This window comes from Panthera uncia, chromosome E3 (genome assembly GCF_023721935.1).
Source record: "Panthera uncia isolate 11264 chromosome E3, Puncia_PCG_1.0, whole genome shotgun sequence".
NCBI lineage: Eukaryota > Metazoa > Chordata > Mammalia > Carnivora > Felidae > Panthera > Panthera uncia.
The window spans coordinates 7298621-7317585 of NC_064815.1; the positions used below are offsets into that span (position 1 = coordinate 7298621).

The following is an 18965-nucleotide window of genomic DNA, read 5'->3' on the forward strand; positions in this document are numbered from 1 at the left end:
GGCTGGATGGATGGATGGATGCATGGATGGACAGATGCATGGATGGATGGATGGATGGATGGATGGATGGATGGATGGATACACGGATGGACAGATTAATTGGTAGATACATGGATGGATGGACGGATGGATGGATGGATGGATGGACAGATGCATGGATGGATGGATGCATGCATGGATGGATGGATGCATGGATAGATACATGGATGGACAGATTAATTGGTAGATACATGGATGGATGGATACATGGATGGATGGACACATGGATGGATGGATGGATAGACAGATGGACAGACGGATGGATGTAACTGGAGAATGCCATTCCTGTGTATCACTGGGGAACAGAGAGGACAGTAATGACCGTATCTAGAGGAGCAATTTATGTCACAGAAAGATGTGGCCCACTGCAGGGCAAGATGAATGGGATGAATGAGCAAGCTCCATGGATCCTATGCCACCTCCACCTCCAGTCAATCTTCCTTTTCTTCTCTCAGATTACAGACGGACATCTTGGTGGCCTGGTCGAGCCAAATCCTCACAGCAAAAGGCAGAAGTACCAAAAGACTATTTATTTTGTCTTTCTTGCTCTCACGTTTTCCACCTTGAGGTGGTAGCATGGGCCTCAGCTGCCTGTGAGGGCCACGTTCAGGGGGTGTGGAGACACTCCATTCAGGCAAGTCCGACCTCTGAGCTGAGGCTAAGGGAAGGCCCTTGCAGGGAGAAGGGCCCCAGGAACCCAGAGGACAGAGAGACAGAGCGCTCCCCTTCCGCATCGGAGCTCCCTCACCACACAGTCCCCTCTTCCAGTATAGCTGTACTGACTGCTACCTACACCCCCATCTTCTTCTATGATTCCTGGCCGCCCCATACCTTTCCAGAAACACCCACACCTGTGTCTAAAGACAGACACCCAAGTTGGTTACTCCAGCAACATCAGTAGTAGCAAAGGCCAGAAGCAAACTATTTAACTGGCCCGTCCACTAAAGAACAGTTAGTTAAATAACTGTTAGTATTTAAATTCTGGCACGGCTGTATTATGGCACATTAGGCAGCCAGGAAAAAGAACCCGGGAGGTGTTTACAGACTGATGCAGAACACTCTCTATGCCAAGATATATTAAGCTAAAAATCAAAGAGCTAGGAAACACAGCACTATGACTTTTGTGTTTTAAAAAGAGGAATTTACATACACATGCATGCACACACATGCCCACACACACACGTACGTGTATATGCACACGCACCCTCAGATACTTGTATATGCATCAGATATACTGCAAAGACACACTCTAGATGTGGCCAACAGTGGCTGTCCCCGAGGGGAGGGTCTGAGGGACTGAGAATCAGAAGAGGTAGGACCCTTACTTTCACTCCGTCTGCTTCTAACCTGGTCATGTTGGTGACGGGAGCAGGCATAACCATTCCCTCATTCCACCAAAAAATGGTTAGCGAAAAAATACTCTTTACTGCTCTCGAGGAAACCATTCTAATCCCAAAGCTTAGGACACAGGAGAGGAACAGCGGCTCCCCCCTCCAGAGTGCTCACTGCACCTGTGTGGAGCTCCTTCGGGACAGCCACCCATCCAATTCCCACGGCAGCCCGGGAGGTGGGCACTGACATCACCCCCATTGTACAGATGAGGAAAACAGAACGCAGAAGTGGGGTGACCGGCCAAGGTCACCGTGGCCTCCCAAAAGAGAGGTCTGCTCTGAAACTCAGAAGGTGACCTTATTTACAGAGAGGGTCTCACAAGCGGAATTAAAGGATCTCCAGATGACATGACTCCGGACCTGGGGTGCAGCCTAAACTAATAATGGGTGTTTTTATTTCTAAGAGAAAGGAGGATGAGATTAGAGACACAGGGGAAAGGAGGAGGCAGAGGCATAAAGAAGGAGGCAGAGCCCGGAGTGACGTGTCTGCAAGCCAAGGACTGCAGGCCACCACGAGGAGCCACGAGACAGGCATGGCCCAGATGCTCCCCCAGAGTCTCCAGAAAGAGGCAATCCCACCAACGCCTTGACTTCAGGCCAGCAGAGGCGTGGGAGAACCAATCCCATGGTTTTTGGCCACGACATTTGCAGCTGCTTATACAGCCGCCCTAGAGAACGGGCACAGTCGCATCCAGATGGCCAACGGGTACACGGAAAGATGCTCAACATCACTCATCATCCGGGAAATACCAATCGAAACCACAATGAGATACCACCTCACACCTGTCAGAAGGGCTGACGTTGACAACTCAGGCAACAAGAGATGTTGGCGAGGATGCGGAGATGTTGGTGGGAATGCAAGCTGGTACAGCCCCTCTGGAAAACGGTGTGGAGGTTCCTCAACATATTAAAAACAGAACTACCCTACGACCCAGCAATTGCATTCTTAGGTATTTACCCAAGGGATACAGGAGTGCTGATTCATACGGACGCAAGGGTATTGTGCTGCGTGAAATTAGTCAGAGAAAGACAAATATCCTAAGACTTCACTCCTACGTGGAATTTGAGAAACCTAACAGACGAACATAGGAGAAGGAAAGGAAAAATAAGAGAAAAACAGAGAGGGAGGCAAACCATAAGAGACTCCTCAATACAGAGAACAAACTGAGGGTTGCTGGAAGGGGGTCGGGGGATGGGCACCGAGGAGGGTACTTTTCGGCAAGAGCGCTGGGTGCTGTATGGAAGTGATGAACCACGGGGTCCTGCTCCTGAAGCCAAGGCTACACTGTATGTTAACTAACTTGAATACAAATTAAAAAGAAAGAAAGAAAATGAAAATGAACACGGTTTCACAGCTAGCAGGTGGCAGGCTGGGACTCAAACCCACGGTCTGTGGGACTCCAAACCCTTTGCTTTTTTGCCACGGCACCGTTTTCTTTCTTCGGAGAACCCACACTTGTGGACTGGTGGCGCTTCGTCCGGGAGAAGAACAGAAAAAAAACCTTTAGCCTCCCCAGGGCACTGTGGAGAGAGACCGAAGTCAGGGTCACCCCTCCTTATATCTGGGAGATCGGCAGAGGGAGGTGCCCGGCATTGACACAACCACGGGCTCCTTGTTTTGCAATCAGGGAATACGGATGTCTGTGCCTCCAACTTCCCCCCAGGAGGAGAATCTGCTCGGGAACAGAGCAAAGTAGGAAACCCATTAAACACTGACTGAGGAAGCAGGCATGGAGGAGAGGAACCAAGAAGCCTGTGATCAGAGCCAGGCAGGGAGAGACCGCCCTGGGGCTGGCCCGCACAGCCTCCACTATTTTCAGGAACGATTCTGCGACTGACAGACGGAGGGGCTATGTCGATGCATCTGTTTCAGGGGAAAAGGCAGACTTTCCCGGCAGCCCTGGGAGATTTATAGGGTCAGATGCCCGTCCTGGGGCCTTTCCCCCGCAAGGTCCCCAGGAGAGAGGCAGCAGGTCCTAGGGGAAGGCTTAGAAGCTTCCAGGGAGGCTCCACGCTGGGGGCTGCCGGGGACCTCTGGCCGGAGACATTCCCATCGGAAACACACGGCCTCCAAGCGTGGGAAGCTGATAGAGCGACTGGTACGGGCACCAAGAGGGCTTGAAACGGGCACCGCGGACGGACCCGCGACTTCCTGGCTCGTCCCGCCTCCTTCCTGAGCCTGGGCTTGTATCTGACACAACAGAGCAGAGCCCTCTGAACGCGGGGAGCAGGGTCCCCTCCGAGCTCTGCACTCACTGCTTCTTCTGCTCACGCCTCCCTCTTCCTGCCTGATCCGTTCTCTTTCTTCTTCTTTTTCCCATTGAGGTGAAATTCACATAATACAAAATTAACCGAATGAAGCGAATGATTCGGGGGCATGTGGTCCATTCGCAGCATTGCGCACATCTAGTTCCAAAACATTCTTACCAGCCCCAAATAAAACCCCTACCCATTCAGGAGGCACCCTTCACGCCATACCTCCCACACCTGCTGGCAGTGACTTCACATAAATACAACGGTACAGTATGGAGCCTCCTGTGTCTGGCTTCTCTCATTTAGCACGATGTTTGCGAAGTTCACCCCTGTTGTGATATATATCAGAATCCCATTCCTTTTTAGGACTGAATAACATTCCGCTGTACGAATAGAGCATATTTTGTGTATCCGTTCATCTACTGATGGGCATTTGGGTTGTTTCTACCTTTGAGCTGTTGAAAATAGTACTGCTCTGAACATCCAAGCACAAATTTTCACTTGAGTGCTCGTTTTCAATTCTTTGGGGTACACACCCCAATCCATTCTTCAAATGGCACCTTGAAAGTCACCTCCTCTATGATTTTCTCTGACACTGTACCTCCCTGCACTTAAGTTGGAAGGCTTTCAACTGCATGCCCCGTCTGGGGCTGCCAGGGGCAGTGGTTGAAGTTGTACACTGCATAACTCTAAGGGGAACCATTCACACTGGTCATTATAGATTTGTGTATTTATTAAAACAACGTGGCAGCAGATGAAGGAAAAGTGCCTTGAGAAAGGGGTGCCTTTTTCTATTTCTATAAGGGCACCACATGGCCTAGTGGTGGCCCTGGCTGTGACAGTCCAAAAGTTCCCTCCGCTGTAGCACTTAATTTCACTGTGATCATTGTTTCAACCTCAATACTTCTTAGCGGGGAAGAGTACAGATTATCTGGAATAGTAATGGGCCATGTATGATGTAACAGGCAGAATTTTTCTCTTCCGCCTTAGTAAAACTTATGCTACTTTATATTATTTATAATAGCCCCAAAGTAGAGACAATAAAGACATCTGTCGACTGCTAAATGGATACACAAAATGCGGTGCATCCATACAGTGGAGTATCGCTCAGCCATAAAGAAGAAATAAAGCCCTGACTGGACACAACGTGGATAAAGCCTGAAGGAAGCCATGACGCTCAGGGCAAGAAGCCAGGCACACAGGACCACATAGTGCCTCATTCATTCCACGGATAGGATATTTCCAGAAGAGAGACACAGAAAGTAGACGAGGCATCCCGTGGAACTGGAGGCGGGACTGGGAGGTGACTACCCTGGGCACACAATTTCTTCTTGGGGTGAGAGAAATATAAAATTAGATGGTGCTGTGGGGCACCTGGGCGGCTCAGTTGGTTAAGTGTCCGACTCTTGATTTCAGCTCGGGTCAAGATCTTGCGGTTCATGGGACGGAGCCCCGAGTTGGGCTCCACGCTGACAGCTTGGAGCCTGCTTGGGACTCTCTCCCTCCCTCTCCCTCTCTCTCTGCCCCTCCCCTGCTCATGTTCATGTGAGTCCATACACACATGCTCTCTCTCTCTCTCAATATAAATAAACGTTTTAAAAATAAATAAAGCATACCACAATAAACCTTTTTAAAAACACTATGCTAATCTTACACCATCTCTGAATTAAGAGATTGGACTCCTTCAACAGAGCTATTCATTTTTCGGAGGTTTCAAAACTGCTTTTCACGCTTCTCCTACTAGCCTGTGAGCTGCTGGAGGTCAAGGGCTGGCCGTGATTCCGGGTGCCGGGAACAACGCCGGACACATAGGAGGTACTCAAGAAATGCTAACTGATTGGCATCTCGCTCTCTCTAAGGCAGTTGAGACCGAAGCAATGGGAAACACTTATGTCTGTGTTCACATAACCCCTTGGCAAACAAGTCCTGACCCCCGACTGTGTGCCAGCCACCGGAAACCTGAAGTTCACTAAGACCTACTCAGTGTGCTTTTGAGAGACTGATGATCCAGTGTGGGAGTCAGATGGGTAGAGCAATGACTTCAGGAAGGGAGGAAATGCTGGGGGCACCTGGGTGGCTCAGTCGGTTAAGCGTCTGACTTTGGTTCAGGTCATGATCTCACGGTTCACGAGTTCAGACCCCGCGGCAGGCTCTGTGCTGACGGCTCGGAGCCTGGAGCCTGCTTCGGATTCTGTGTCTCCCTCTCTCTCTGCCCCTCCCCTGCTCACACTCTGTTTCTCTCTCTCAAAAAATGAATACCCATTTAAAACATTAAAAAAAAATAAATACATAAAGCGAGCAGAGCCTACGACGGGTATTTGCCCAAAATGCTGTGTAAGACAACTAGCTTGGCAGCTGCCTGAGAGCCAACAAGTCTTCTCAGCTGAAGCGATTCTGTGCTACGTGGAGAAAGACGTGTAGTGTTTCCCCAAGAGGAGACACCAAAAAAGCAGAGCATCTCAAGCAGGGGCCCTGGGCCACAGTAGGTCAGAGATGGAAGGGACACCGTCCGGGAGCAGAGATCTGCAGGGCCGGGGCTGGCATGCCAAGGTCGCTCAGCCCAGAGACCCGGCGTTCCCCTCACCTCACACGCACCCCTGCACACCCCTCCCTCCCCTCCTTCCCCCACCCTCGGGGTCCGGCCTTGGGCCTGCAAGTCTGTGAGTGAGATTTCTGAGCAGATGATGGGCTCCAGCGGTCCCTCCCCCGAAGCTGGCCTGAAGATTCTCAGGGGACGCCCAGCCCCCCACAGACCAGCTATTTCGGCCCGATCCCAAACACAAGCTCGTGGTTTATCGCTGGGAAGCCAGAGGCCTGCAGGCTGACCATAAAAGGAGAAAACAGACCCAGGCTCACTGCTTCTTTTCCTTCCCATGCCAGGCTGCTGTGGGACCCAGCGAGAGGGCAGCGGCCAAGCCCGTGTCCCTGTAGGGTCACCACTACCCACCCCGCCGCCCCTCACCGCAGCCAGTCAAGAAGGGAGGACACAGGCCCCACCGTGTGCAGAAGAGAAGTAGCCCCCCTAGTGCCACGTGTGAAGGCGGTTGTCAGAGGATTCCAGACCCACGGTGAATGTCAGTGCTGGGCCTCAACTGCGGGACCTGGCATGACAGCTAACACTTATCACACCCACTGCGAACAGGCACCGTGTTCCCCGTGCACTTGTGAACCCTTGCAACAACTGGGGTGAGCACAGTGATTAGCCTCACGGGGCGAGAGAGGAAACTGGGGCACAAAGGAGTGGGTGCATCGGCAGAACAGGGATTTGAACCCAGCTCAGGAGCTGATGCCCGAACCCACCACCCTGGAGGTCAGGGCCCTTCTCTTTCTCTGGTCTTGATCTGCCACCTTCTTTCTCCCCCAGCAGAGTGGGCAGCAAGAGATTCTGAGTGGGAAGAGACATACTCTGAGGGTTCATGCAGGACCCAGCAGGAATTTTCCACACCTACCCAAAGCTCTGGCATCTTTTTGTTTGTTTACTTATTTTGACAGAGAGGAAGCGAGCAGGGAGGAGCAGAAAAAAGAGGAGAGAGGGAGGGAATCCCAAGGAGACTCCTCACTGCCAGTGCAGAGCCTGACGTGGGGCTTGAACCCACGAACTGTGAGATCACGACCAGAGCCGGAATCAAGAGTCACATGCTTAACTGACTGAGCCACCCAGGCGCCCCAGGTCTGGCATCTTTTCTTTTTTAATTTATTAAGAAAATTTTTCATCTTTATTTGTTTTGAGAGAGAGACAGAGGGTGAGCAGGGGAAGGACAGAGAGAGAGAGGGAGACACAGAATCCGAAGCAGGCTCTGGCATCTTTAACAGCAGACGTGGCCAGTTGGCGGGTGGGACACGGGAAGACCGATATTTTCACGGTCAGCACAGAGCCCAGCACAAGGCTCGGTCCCACCAACCGCGAGATCACGACCGGAGCTGAGATCGAGAGTCGGAGGCTTAACCGACTGAGCCACCCAGGCGCCCCCTGGAAGTCCCTTACATAGCACGTGTGTTTGTGTAATGATTTGATGAATACCTGGGTCTCCCTCCCCTTGTGTGTCCCCACGGAGTAGACTGTGCCCCCCCCTCACCAGCCCACCCCCCCACAGCGGGGCCTTGGTTAACACTGTTGAATCAAAGGCGACCAGGGATTTCCTCTGGGGTTGGGAGGACAGAGAGGGAGGAGGAGGCCGGAGCGTGCATTTCTCATCAGCGATTATCAGCCAGAGCTCCCCAAGTCCCTTGAGCATGCCTGCTCCTTCAACTCAGTATTTACTGCTTGTTAAAAAATAAACAAACTCTCCCTAGCTCTCTCCCCTCCGTGCAAGACACCACAGGGAGGTCCCTAAAAGGCTCATCCGACGATCCTCTATGCTTCCTCATTTCCGGGCAAAGAACGTGAACTGCCCATGACAACTCAGCACCGACCTTGCTTGGTCACGGCGTGTCAGTGAGGACCGAGTCAGGCAGAAGGAGCCACCCCCCACCACCCTGCCAGGCCAGACACAGAGCCGCGACAAAATCTCCGAAGACCACGCATCCGGTCCCCTCTCTTGGGGGGCGTTGTAGGAACACGGTCTCTGGAGCAAAACGACTTGACATGACTTCCTGGTCCCACCTCTTGGGCAAAACACTATTCTTTTGAGGAGAAGAGTGATAAAAATCCATACCCTTCAAGGATATGGAAACAGTGATGTCAGACTGGATGCACAAAGCTGACAATTAACCCATGGCACGTCGGAGAATGCAGCGCTCGCTAGGATCATCACCAGGGCCATCATCAACGTCATCCAAAATAGTGAGCCTGCCAAGGCGTCTAGACGGCAATGATTCTGTCCCAAGAGGACGGGGTATTAGGCCAGGTCCGGCCCTTTCTAATGGGAAGGCCCAAGCTAGTCCCTTAGCCTCCTGGGGCCTCAGTTTCCTGGTCTGTTAAACGGGGGCAACGGCACTCTGGTACCATACCACCGCCGACGAAAGTCAGTGTTTTGAGGGTGGCAGAGGGTGACGTCTCCAGCTGCACAAGGACTGGAGGGCCAAGTCATCTGGTACGCTGAGTCTCCTTTTTGTCTAACGGGGAGGCTGTTCTGAGGCAGGGTGCTGCCCTGCGTGGTGCTGGAGAGGGCCGAGCCGTGCAGGCTTTACAGAGCAGTGAGCCAGGGCAGGGGCGGGGGTTGGAGGGGACATTGGTGCCCTTCCTCTCTCTGCCAAGTTCACAGAGCGGCCCTGGGGGGGGGGTTGGTGACCCTGAGCTGCCCCCCACCCCCCAGGGCCCGCCAACCACAGACAGAGCGATGCGACTGAGTGTGGGAACTTGCAAAGCAAGAGAGCCTAGAGGTTAGGTCACCCCACCTCCCAGATGGCTCTCCAGCTTAAAGAGGGTTTGAGCTGACAGAGGCCAGCTGGCTGTTGTTTCTTTTCTAATCCCCTGAGAGTGGCCGTTTGGTGCTAATTACACGAGGACAAAACGCGTCCAGACGCGATCTTGCACGGGGTAACACATCCTGAGGGCTGTACTCAGCACATGAGAATGAAATCCTATGCGCCCTCCACACTCTTCCCCCCTACCCCCACCTGCAAACCACTGCAGGGGAGGCGGGAGACCCAAAGTGCTACGTCAAGGGTGGTGTTTTCCCCACATTTATTGTGTTAATTTGCCCCAGTCAACAAACTGTCCTAGGCAGCCCAGGCTTCAACACCCTGACCGTCTAGGAGCAAACAGCCTTCCATGGGGGTACAGTCGGGGGCTCAATGCAGCAGCTGGAGCCCCCCACTGACCAGGCGAGCCTTCAGCTTGGGCGTCAGATAAACCCAAGTTCAAATCCAGCTCTGACATGTTTGGAGCTTTTGACAAGTTCTTCTCCTCTCTGAGCCTCAGTTTCCCCAGCTATAAAAGGAGGCTAATAATGACACCCGCTTGGGGCACCTGGGTGGCTCAGTCGATTAAGCGTCTGACTTCAGCTCAGGAGGTCATGATCTCACGATTCGTGGGTTTGAGACCTGCGTCAGGCTCTGTGCTGACAGCTCAGAGCCTGGAGCTTGCTTCAGATTCTGTGTCTCCCTCTCCCTGCCCCTCCTCCGCTCATTCATTCCCCCTCTCTCTCTCAAAAATAAATAAACATTAAAAAAAATTTAATATTAGCACCCGCTTCCCATGTTGGATTATCCGACAACTCACATAACCACAGACCCATGTGCACATGCACACACGGGAAGGAATGAAGGGAAAAATAATGAAAAATTTTGGAAGGGTATAGTATTTGCTGTTTCATGAAAACCAGGAAGGAAAATGTTATGGGGAAACATAAAAACTTTGTTGGCCTTCCTGGCTTTATAATTTAGTATTGCTTGTATTCTAGATTACATATGTGGGCACTATAATAGTTTCAAGGCTTGATTTTATTATTTTTTTTAATGTTTATCTACTTTGAGAGAGACAGTGCAAGCAAGGGAGGGACAGAGAGAGAGGGAGACAGAGGATCTGAAGCAGGCTCTGGGCTGACAGCAGTGAGCCTGATGTGGGGCTCGAACTCACGAACTGGGAGATCACCACCTGAGCTGAAGTTGGACGCTCAACCAACTGAGCCACCCAGGCACCCCAAGGTTTCATTTTAAAGATCTTAATCTGATCCTGTCTGCCTTGTAGGTTTGGGGTAAGGATTGATAGAGAATATTCCCAGAAAGCATAGGGCAAGCACACAATAAAAATCCACTATTATCCTTATCACCACTTTGGAAAAGAAGGTTTGAGAGAGTTTCCATTGAAGGAGAGTGGGTTGAACACATGCATTTAAGGCTCCTTCCTCCCCAAACCTGAGTGAAATGACAGTAAAGGGATTTTTCAAACACACGTGGAGCAGGTGAACCAGAGAAGAGAGAGTAAATAGCAACGAAATCTGGGAAGCCAGAAAACAGGATGAGTGATGGCAGTCCCAGGGAAGAAGTGTGAGCTGACAATGGAGAAGACTGGAAGAAAAGTGATTTCATCCCAGAATCCCCTGTGCACCTCCCTCTCCCCCTCCACTGGCCAAACCTCAGTAACCAGCTGCACCAGGGGGTCTCTGGAAGAATGGGTGAAGGAGCACTCATAAACATGAGGATGAGCTCAAAGTCGGCTTGAGAAGCTGCTGGAAAAGCCAGATACCTTCCACACTCCCTGCAGCCAAATGGCTGCCCTTCCCACAGCCCACAGAAAGGGGCAGATTTTATTCTCTGGAGAGCATTAAACAGAGAGTCCCTGGCCTGGGGTGCACCAGGGACCATATGAAAAGGAAAACGTGCAAGTTTCACTCCACAGTTTGAAGCCCTTAGCCTCTTAACTACAGTTTCAAAATACTGGTACACAGGGGCGCCTGGGCGGCTCAGTGGGTTAAGCATCTGACTCTTGATTTTGGCTCAAGTCATGATCTCACGGTTCATGGGATTGAGCCCCATGTTGAGCTCTGCTGTTGGCACAGAGCCCACTTGGGATTCTCTCTCTCCCCCTACTGCCCCTCCCCCTCTTACTTGCTCGCACCCATGTGCGCGCTCGCTCTCTCTCTCTCTCTCTCTCTCTCTCAAACACACACACACAAGCAACCAAAATGACTGTGGACAGATCTTGACCCTCCAGGCAGAAGACAACACAAATCTTCCCTGAAAAATCTGATCAGCCCAAGGAAAGATGGAAAGAGCAATTGGAAGTGCTCCAGGGAAGAGCCAAGCTCATCCCCAGCAAGCTATTCATGCAAGTTCAGAGTGCCCATCACTGCTGTGGTGCCCATGCACTGATGCATCCCTGATGCACGGATAGCCAAGAATCAGCAAACTTCTGAAGAAAGCTATTAATATGTCAGACAGAAATGGAAATAAGTCAATAGGAAAAGAACCATCCTGGAGGGAACAGACTCAACATGGAGACGAATCCTCCAAGGAAAAGGACATCACATCACATGGGGAAAAAATGCTATAAGAAAGAAATATTCAGGAAACAAAATAGAGTTCTTAGAAATTACACACACACACACACACACACACACACACAAACAGAAATTAAAATTTAATGGAAGGTTTGTAAGACAAAGTTGAGGAAAGTGTGCAGAAAAGGCTAAGAAGATGAAAAAGGGATAGTGCCAGAGTTCAATTCTGGACACGAGAAAACTTCTAGAGAAGCAGAACAGCGAATACAGAGAAAAAATAAATCATCAAGGAAGTAATTCACGAAAATGTCCCAGAACTTAAGGCCATGAGTTTACAGATTAAGAGGGTCCATGAAGTCTCCAGCACAATGGGTGAAAACAGATCCATGACAAATCCCATCATCATGAACAGGGGGATAAAGAAGGGTCTAAAAGCCTCCAGAGAAGGAGGGGAATAAATTGGTCACACACGAACGATTAAGACTCCAATTGGCTTTTATCTTCTCAAAAATGACACAAGCTAGAAGACTGTGAAGCGATGCCTTCAAAATTCTGAAAGAAAACTATTTGTTGCTTGAAATTTTAAACCCAGCTAAACTAGCCGTCACATATTAGAGAAGTATCAAGTCTTCAGATGAGATATGCAGGATCTCAATCTGCCTCATACACATCCTTTCTTGAGAAGGCACTAGAAAAGGTGCTCCATTTAAACAGCACAGCAAATCAAGGAAGAGGAAGGCATGAAACCAGGGCCAAGGAATCCACCAAGAGAGCAGTGAAGTGAATTCCAAGCATGGTTAGGAAGGTCTCGGATGTCAGCTACCAGTCATGGAGGGTAGCCAGGGCAGCTCAGAAGCCTCCAGTTGCAACCACCTTCAAGGAGAAGCTGTAAGTAGGGTCCCCAACACATATCTAGACATAGTGAAGGGGGATTAGCACATTTAGAAAGGAGAATCTGGGGAAGAGTTAGTGATTAAGTACATCCATTCATTATCAACAAGTATTAACTGAGCAGCTTCTATATGCTGGGCACCAGTAGGTATGCTGGAGATACAGAAATGAATAGGCAGACAAGGATACAGTCTGGTTCTTAGGCAGTTGATGGGTCCTCAGGAACTTAAGGGATCACTCATGTAACACATTCAAAGATTACATTCTACATTCACCGCATGTGTTATCCATCCCAACCCACCTCTTCACACCCCATCTTGTTCTACAAAAACTTTGTGGAGGAGGAAGCCACAGTTGCTTGCTTTATGTCTCCAACAAGACAGAAAGCTCGGGGCGCCTGGGTGGCTCAGGCGGTTAAGCGCCCAATTTTGGCTCAGGTTCACAATCTCACGGTTCGTGGGTTCAAGCCCCGCGTCGGGCTCTGTGCTGACAGCTCGGAGCCTGGAGCCTGCTTCTGATTCTGTTTCTCCCTCTCTCTCTGCTCCTCCCCTGCTCATTCTCTGTCTCTCTCTGTCTCTCAAAAGTAAATAAACATTAAAACAAACCAAAAATAAAAGACAGAAAGCTCCTTGTGGCTCCCGGCCAAATGACCTTACAGACTGGGACAGCAATATTCATCAACGGAGTCACAAACTGGGCCTACACTTTCCTTTGCAAAAACCAAATTTCCCCTTTAGAGAGAAGAAGGTTTTTTTCCCCAAAGCTTCCACTTTTTTCCCATGATCTGTTTCATTGGAGTCTATCATTGCCAGTTTTCCAGAAAGGACCGGGTAATGCCAAAATGAATGCCTCAGTAGCAACTGCTGATTAACATTTGCACTCAATAGTTTATCTTTTATGGATGGGCGTGCTCACAGTTAATGGATTTCCCTTGGGGGTTAAAATGTGCCAACGCTTCTAAGTCATTTTCCATCTCACTATGTGATTTTGTGTCAAACTGTAGAGCCCACAGGGAATGGAATGTATTGACATGGGGATCCCCGTCATCGAGTATTACCGTGCCCCACAGTCGGGAGGTTGTCTGCGGAAGCCAAATGATCCCGACACAGAACTATTCTTCGATGAGTTCACCACTTAGGAAACCAGACCCCACTGAAGCAGCCCCCTCTGGTCCCCATCACTGCCTCTTATCCAACTCAGCAGCTTTATCTTGCTGATGACGGGGTGTCAGCACCCACCATCATCCACACACACACACACACACACACACAACAAACCAGCAGCCATGCACAACAGACAATTTCCCTAAAGGTGCAATGTGTCGCGAGGTCAATGAGCTCAGAGAGGCCACGAAGGAAGTCACGTCCGTTCACAACTAAATTGTGACCACAGAGTCACCGCGAACGACAACATGGTAGTATTTTAAGAACAATGAAACAAAAGAACACTTGGGAAAACTCTAATAAGTCTGCAAAAATTATCCTCTTCAGCTGGTGCTGCAGAGATCAAACACGACGTGAGGAACGCTGCGATATGCTCTCACGTGATTTTGTCCAAAGAGAAAAAAAAAAAAAGGTTAAAAAATATCAACCCTGGGGCGCCTGGGTGGGCTCAGTCCGTTAAGCGTCTGACTTCAGCTCAGGTCATGATCTCACAGTTCGTGAGTTCCAACCCTGCATTGGGCTGTCTGCTGTCAGCACAAAGCCCACTTCGGATCCTTTGTCTCCCTCTCTCTCTGCCCCTTCCCTGCTCTCTCTCTCTCTCTCAAAAATAAATAAACATTAAAAAAAATCAGCCCTTAATTTTATACTCAATGTAAGAATTGGCATCTAGTTCCAATTATAGCCAAATTCCTATCGTATGCAGATAAAATAAATTTACAATTTGCAATGTCATTGCCCCAGCCCAGTCAAAACGTCTCCCCCCCCCACCCCTTCCAGTGAAACTTTGGTCCCTGTTTTAAGTGACCTTTTTTTTCTGGAATCAGTTATTTTCAGACACTCAAAACTCCCTTCATTTCAAGACTTTCAGCTCAGTTACCACACGAAAGGCTGCATACCAAAGGTTAATGGTGGTGACCTCTGGGTGAAAGGATTATGGGTGCTGGTATATTCTCATTAGCTTAAGTATATGTTTTTATTTTTTCTAGAATGAACATAAAATATTAACGGTTGTTTTTTTTTTTAACTTACACACATGTATTTTAAGAGCACTGTGGGAGTGCTTACCTGTGACTTTCCCTTCCCCTTCGCTAATGGAATTTCATTTCATTCCAGTATTCAGGAAAAAAATGGGCTTGTGGGAGCTCCCTCAGCTCCAGGAAAGAGCCAGGAATAGTCTGAACCAATTATGAAGGTCCCGGTCCTGTTTGCCAACCCTGGGTTTAGAGGTCGGCATGTGACCAAGTTTTAATTAATAAGATGTAAGGGGATGCCTGCTGAGGAATTCCTGGAAAAGATTTTTCTCCCGGGTAAAAAAAAGAGACATGGAAAAAAGAACCTAGCCTTCCACTTCCTTCATGCGTTCCGCTATCATCGCATGAAGACATGATATCTGGAGCTATGGCTGCCATCTTGTAACCATGAGGGAGAAGCCGAGAAAATCCCAGAGAGGTCTGTTTTTGAGCTGCTGGATTAACTAACCCTGAAATCGTCCACCTGTTCTCTTCTTGTTACGTGAGATAATAAACTCCTATTGTTTAAGCCGCTTTAATTGGTTGCTACGTGGGGTTTTTTTGCAACCCAAAGCACCCCCAAATGCCATGAATGCTGCAACTTTGTGATGTTCAACTTCTTTAAAAAGGTATGTGAATCATCACTGTTAACTTTTCCATCAAGGGAGACCACAAAGAAATGTTTCTGTTTGTTTGTTTTTCTAAACAAGGACACGTATCTAACTCCAGGAACCATCGCGTCACAACCCGAGATTACATGTCCATGTAGCCATCTTTGCAAGGCTCCCTCTGCTGGTTGTTGAAGGTAATGGCAGCCCCAGGTCTGCAGTGGTCCAGCTTGGGTCATACTTGTAGGGTTTGACCTGCTCTGTCAGTAACTTGGGGGCACTTCTACCTGAGACCCTCTAGCTTGAGGGGTGTCTCCAAGGCACACCTGGATCCCTGCCCTCAGGAACTTCCAGAACGGAGTTCTCCATTCCTGACTCACAACACTCTTGGAGGTAGCTATCCCAGAGGTTGACAAGTCAGACCCAAGGGCCGGGCAGTAAACACAAATGAGTGCCCCCAGTCCTGGGAAACTCATGCCCTCTCTAAACGGATGGTTGACATGTGGGAACACAGGCCCAGTGTTGGCAGATGTTCCGATATTTTCACAAGAACCTAAGTCGGTTGTGTCTGACTTCAGCTCAGGTCACGATCTCACGGTTCATGAGTTCGAGCCCTGCGTCGGGCTCTGTGCTGACAGCTCAGAGCCTGCAGCCTGTATCCAGTTCTGTGTCTCTCTCTCTCTCTCTCTCTCTCTGCCCCTTCCCTGCTTGTAACTCTCTCTCTCTCTCAAAAAACATAAAATAAATAAAATAAACATTTAAAAAAAAGTTGACAACTACTTCAAGTATCCTGAAAACTCTGTGTGGACCAAACCAAAGTTATCTGAAGGCTGGATACAGCCCATTAGCTGCTGATTCACAACCTCAGGACTATTTGCACCTCATAGTCATGTAGCAATTATATACAGCTTTAGGACTGGCAAAGCCCTTTTCTGCTGCCCTCTCCCAAGCGTAAGGAGACAGGAGAACTCCTGTATCTCAAGACCAGATCCATTTATAAGATGAAAAATCCTCTCACCCCTCCCCAAAGATCAACGGCACTGGGATGGGTGCTGTTCTTTTTACGATGCTCCCAAAACACCCGAGGAGGAAAGCAAGGGCTCGACCCTGCTGAGGCAAAGGGATTTGTTGAAAGAAGACCAAGGTTGTCCAACAGGTAAAGCTCACAACTTGGAGATGCCCCAGTTTCATTTTCTTGCCTTATTACACTGGCTAGGACCTCTAGTACATATGATGTTGAACAAGGGTGGTAAGAGGAGACACCCTTACCTTGTTACTCGTCTTAGGGGGCAAGGATTCAACCTGTCACTATCACTATCAAATCTGATGTTATAGATTTTTTGGACATTCCTTATACCAGGTTGATGAAAGTCCCTCCTTTTCCTAGTTTGCTGAGATACTTTCTCATGAACAGATACTAAGTTTTGTCAAATGCTTTTTTCTGCACCTCTGGATTGGTGGTGTGGTTTTTCTTCTTTAGACTGTCATATTGACTGATTTTTGAAGAGTGAACGAGCCTTGCATTCCTGGAGTAAGCCCTCCTGGGTCATGGCCTGGGTTCCCAAGCACTTTGAGAAACTCGTTTGCCTCTGTTGGAAAGCGTAGGTAGTAACACCGACCCTATCCCATAGATGGTGAAGATTTAAAAAAAAAGAGAATGTGTGTGTTCCTGTTAAAGGAGGTCTGTGCCTTGACCCAAAGTGCTATTCAAATAGAGGCTAAGAAGAGGCCCCACAACTGCAAATGTCTGTTTTCCAAGCTTCTGGCATACCCAGCCCCGCATGAAGCACAGTAGATGCAGTCCATGACCCATAAAGCACAACAAAGTGATTTTAGATGCCACTCAGATTATTATTTTAATTTTAATAGTCACAGGGGCGCCTGGGTGGCTCAGTCGGTTAAAAGTCTGACTGTTGATTTCAGCTCAGGTCGTAGGATTTCATCCCAGGGTCGTGGGATTGAGCCCCACATCGGGCTCCGTGCTGAGCACGGAGACTGCTTACGATTCTTTCTTTTTCCCTCTGCCCCTCTCCCCCACTCATGCTCTCTCACTCTAAAATTTAAAATACTACTACTAATAATTTTAATAGTTATATATTATTTTCCATGTGCATGCAAAAAAAACGTACATAGTTGCAATGTCTAACATCCGGTTTTATGCACGATGATGAGAATAGTTTATGCTTAGTTATTGAGTTATTTATTTACTTATTTAGTTTTAATTTATTTAGAGAGCACAAGCAGGCGAGGGGCATAGAGAGAGGGAGAGAGGGAGAATCCCGAGAAGGCTCCCCACTGGCAGTGTGGAACCCGACTTGGGCTCAAACTCATAAACTGTGAACTCATGACCTGGGCTGAAATCAAGAGTCAGGCGCTTAACCATCTGAGCCACCCAGGCGCTCCTTCACTTAGTGAGCTTTGGCTAAGTACCAGGCTCTGTTCTAAGCCCTGCATGTTCAATAGTTCACTTAATCTTCACATCAGCCTATGAGATAGGTCACAGTTACTGTCATTGGCTTTTGCAGATGAGGAACCAGAGGCACAGAGAGGTTAAGTAGCTTGCTCAAGGTCACACAGCTAGTGAGTGGCAGAGCCGGGATTTAGACACAGGCGCCCCTATTCTAGAATCCATGCTCTTAGCTAAATCTTGTTCAGTCGGAACTAGATTGTGAGAAAGGGAGCTTATGAGAAAAATATGAATATAAGGACATAATTTTTATGAAGTCTAACAAGAGCCAAAACTGAAGGTGACAAAAGTCACAGTAACAGTTACCTTGGGGGGGGGGTTATAAAGGAGGTAGTGACTAGGTCGAGGCATGAGGGAACTTTCTGGAAATCTTTCACATCTTGGTCTGAGTGGTGGTTATAGGACCGCAGACCTATGCAAAAATCAATTTTAGGCTGGACACGACATCTGGCCACCCCCTGCTGTCTGTGTATTTCGCCTCAGTTAAAAGTTAAGAATAGTAATAATAATGAGGCATCAACATGGAGGTAATAAGCAACGGCCTTCAGACTGGAAACGCCTGCATTAAAATCTCCACAAGCTGCGAGACGGACCCTATCACTCCCTTTTTACAGATGGAGAAACTGAGGCTGGAGAGGCAAAGACCTCTCACACCACCCCCCGGGACTCCAGCCTCGGCTGGCTCCAAGTGCAGGGCAGGCTGGCTCAGCCCCAGGGCTGGCAGTCACCCCCTTCCTTCGGAGGTGAGGGCACCACGCGGTCCGCACCCTGACGGCCCCGTAGGGCCGGGGGGCAGCAGAGGGGCCGGGCGCCCCGGCGGCCCATGCCCGTATTTGCCCAAGCTGCCTGCTCTCTCTCGCCCTCCCAGCCGAGCGCCCAGATGCTCAGCTGCCTTCTTTCCCTTTTTCAGTCACAAGGCTCCCGGGGCCCAGTGCCTGCCCGCCAAGCTCCGCATTCTTGGCGAGGATGCAGGCGGGCGGGCCCGGAGGGGAGGAGCTCCGTCCCCGTCCCTGTCCTGGTCCCCGTCCCCCGCTCACCTTGCAGCATGCTCCGGTAGGCCGTGTCGGCGATGGCGTAGATGTGGGGTGGCATCTCGTGTCTCTTCTTGCCCTTGTACATGTCCACGATCTTCTCCGAGTAGATGGGCAGCTGCTTGTAGGGGTTGACCACCACGCAGAAGAGGCCGGAGTACGTCTGCGGACAGAGAACCCGAGTTGACTTCCAGAACACGGCCGCCCAGCCCGCAGGTCCGGGAGCAGC

General features: G+C 49.6%; 1 protein-coding gene across 4 annotated transcripts in view; it reads right to left on the bottom strand.

The window, feature by feature from the left end:
- The window catches only part of MYH11 (myosin heavy chain 11), a 124452-nt gene that overhangs the window by 78511 nt on the left and 26976 nt on the right, over positions 1-18965 (bottom strand). For all 4 annotated transcript variants that reach the window (XM_049638305.1, XM_049638304.1, XM_049638307.1 and 1 more), the window contains exon 3: positions 18743-18899. In XM_049638305.1, coding sequence (XP_049494262.1) covers positions 18743-18899 — 157 coding nt within the window. The remainder of the gene's footprint in view (positions 1-18742; positions 18900-18965) is intronic.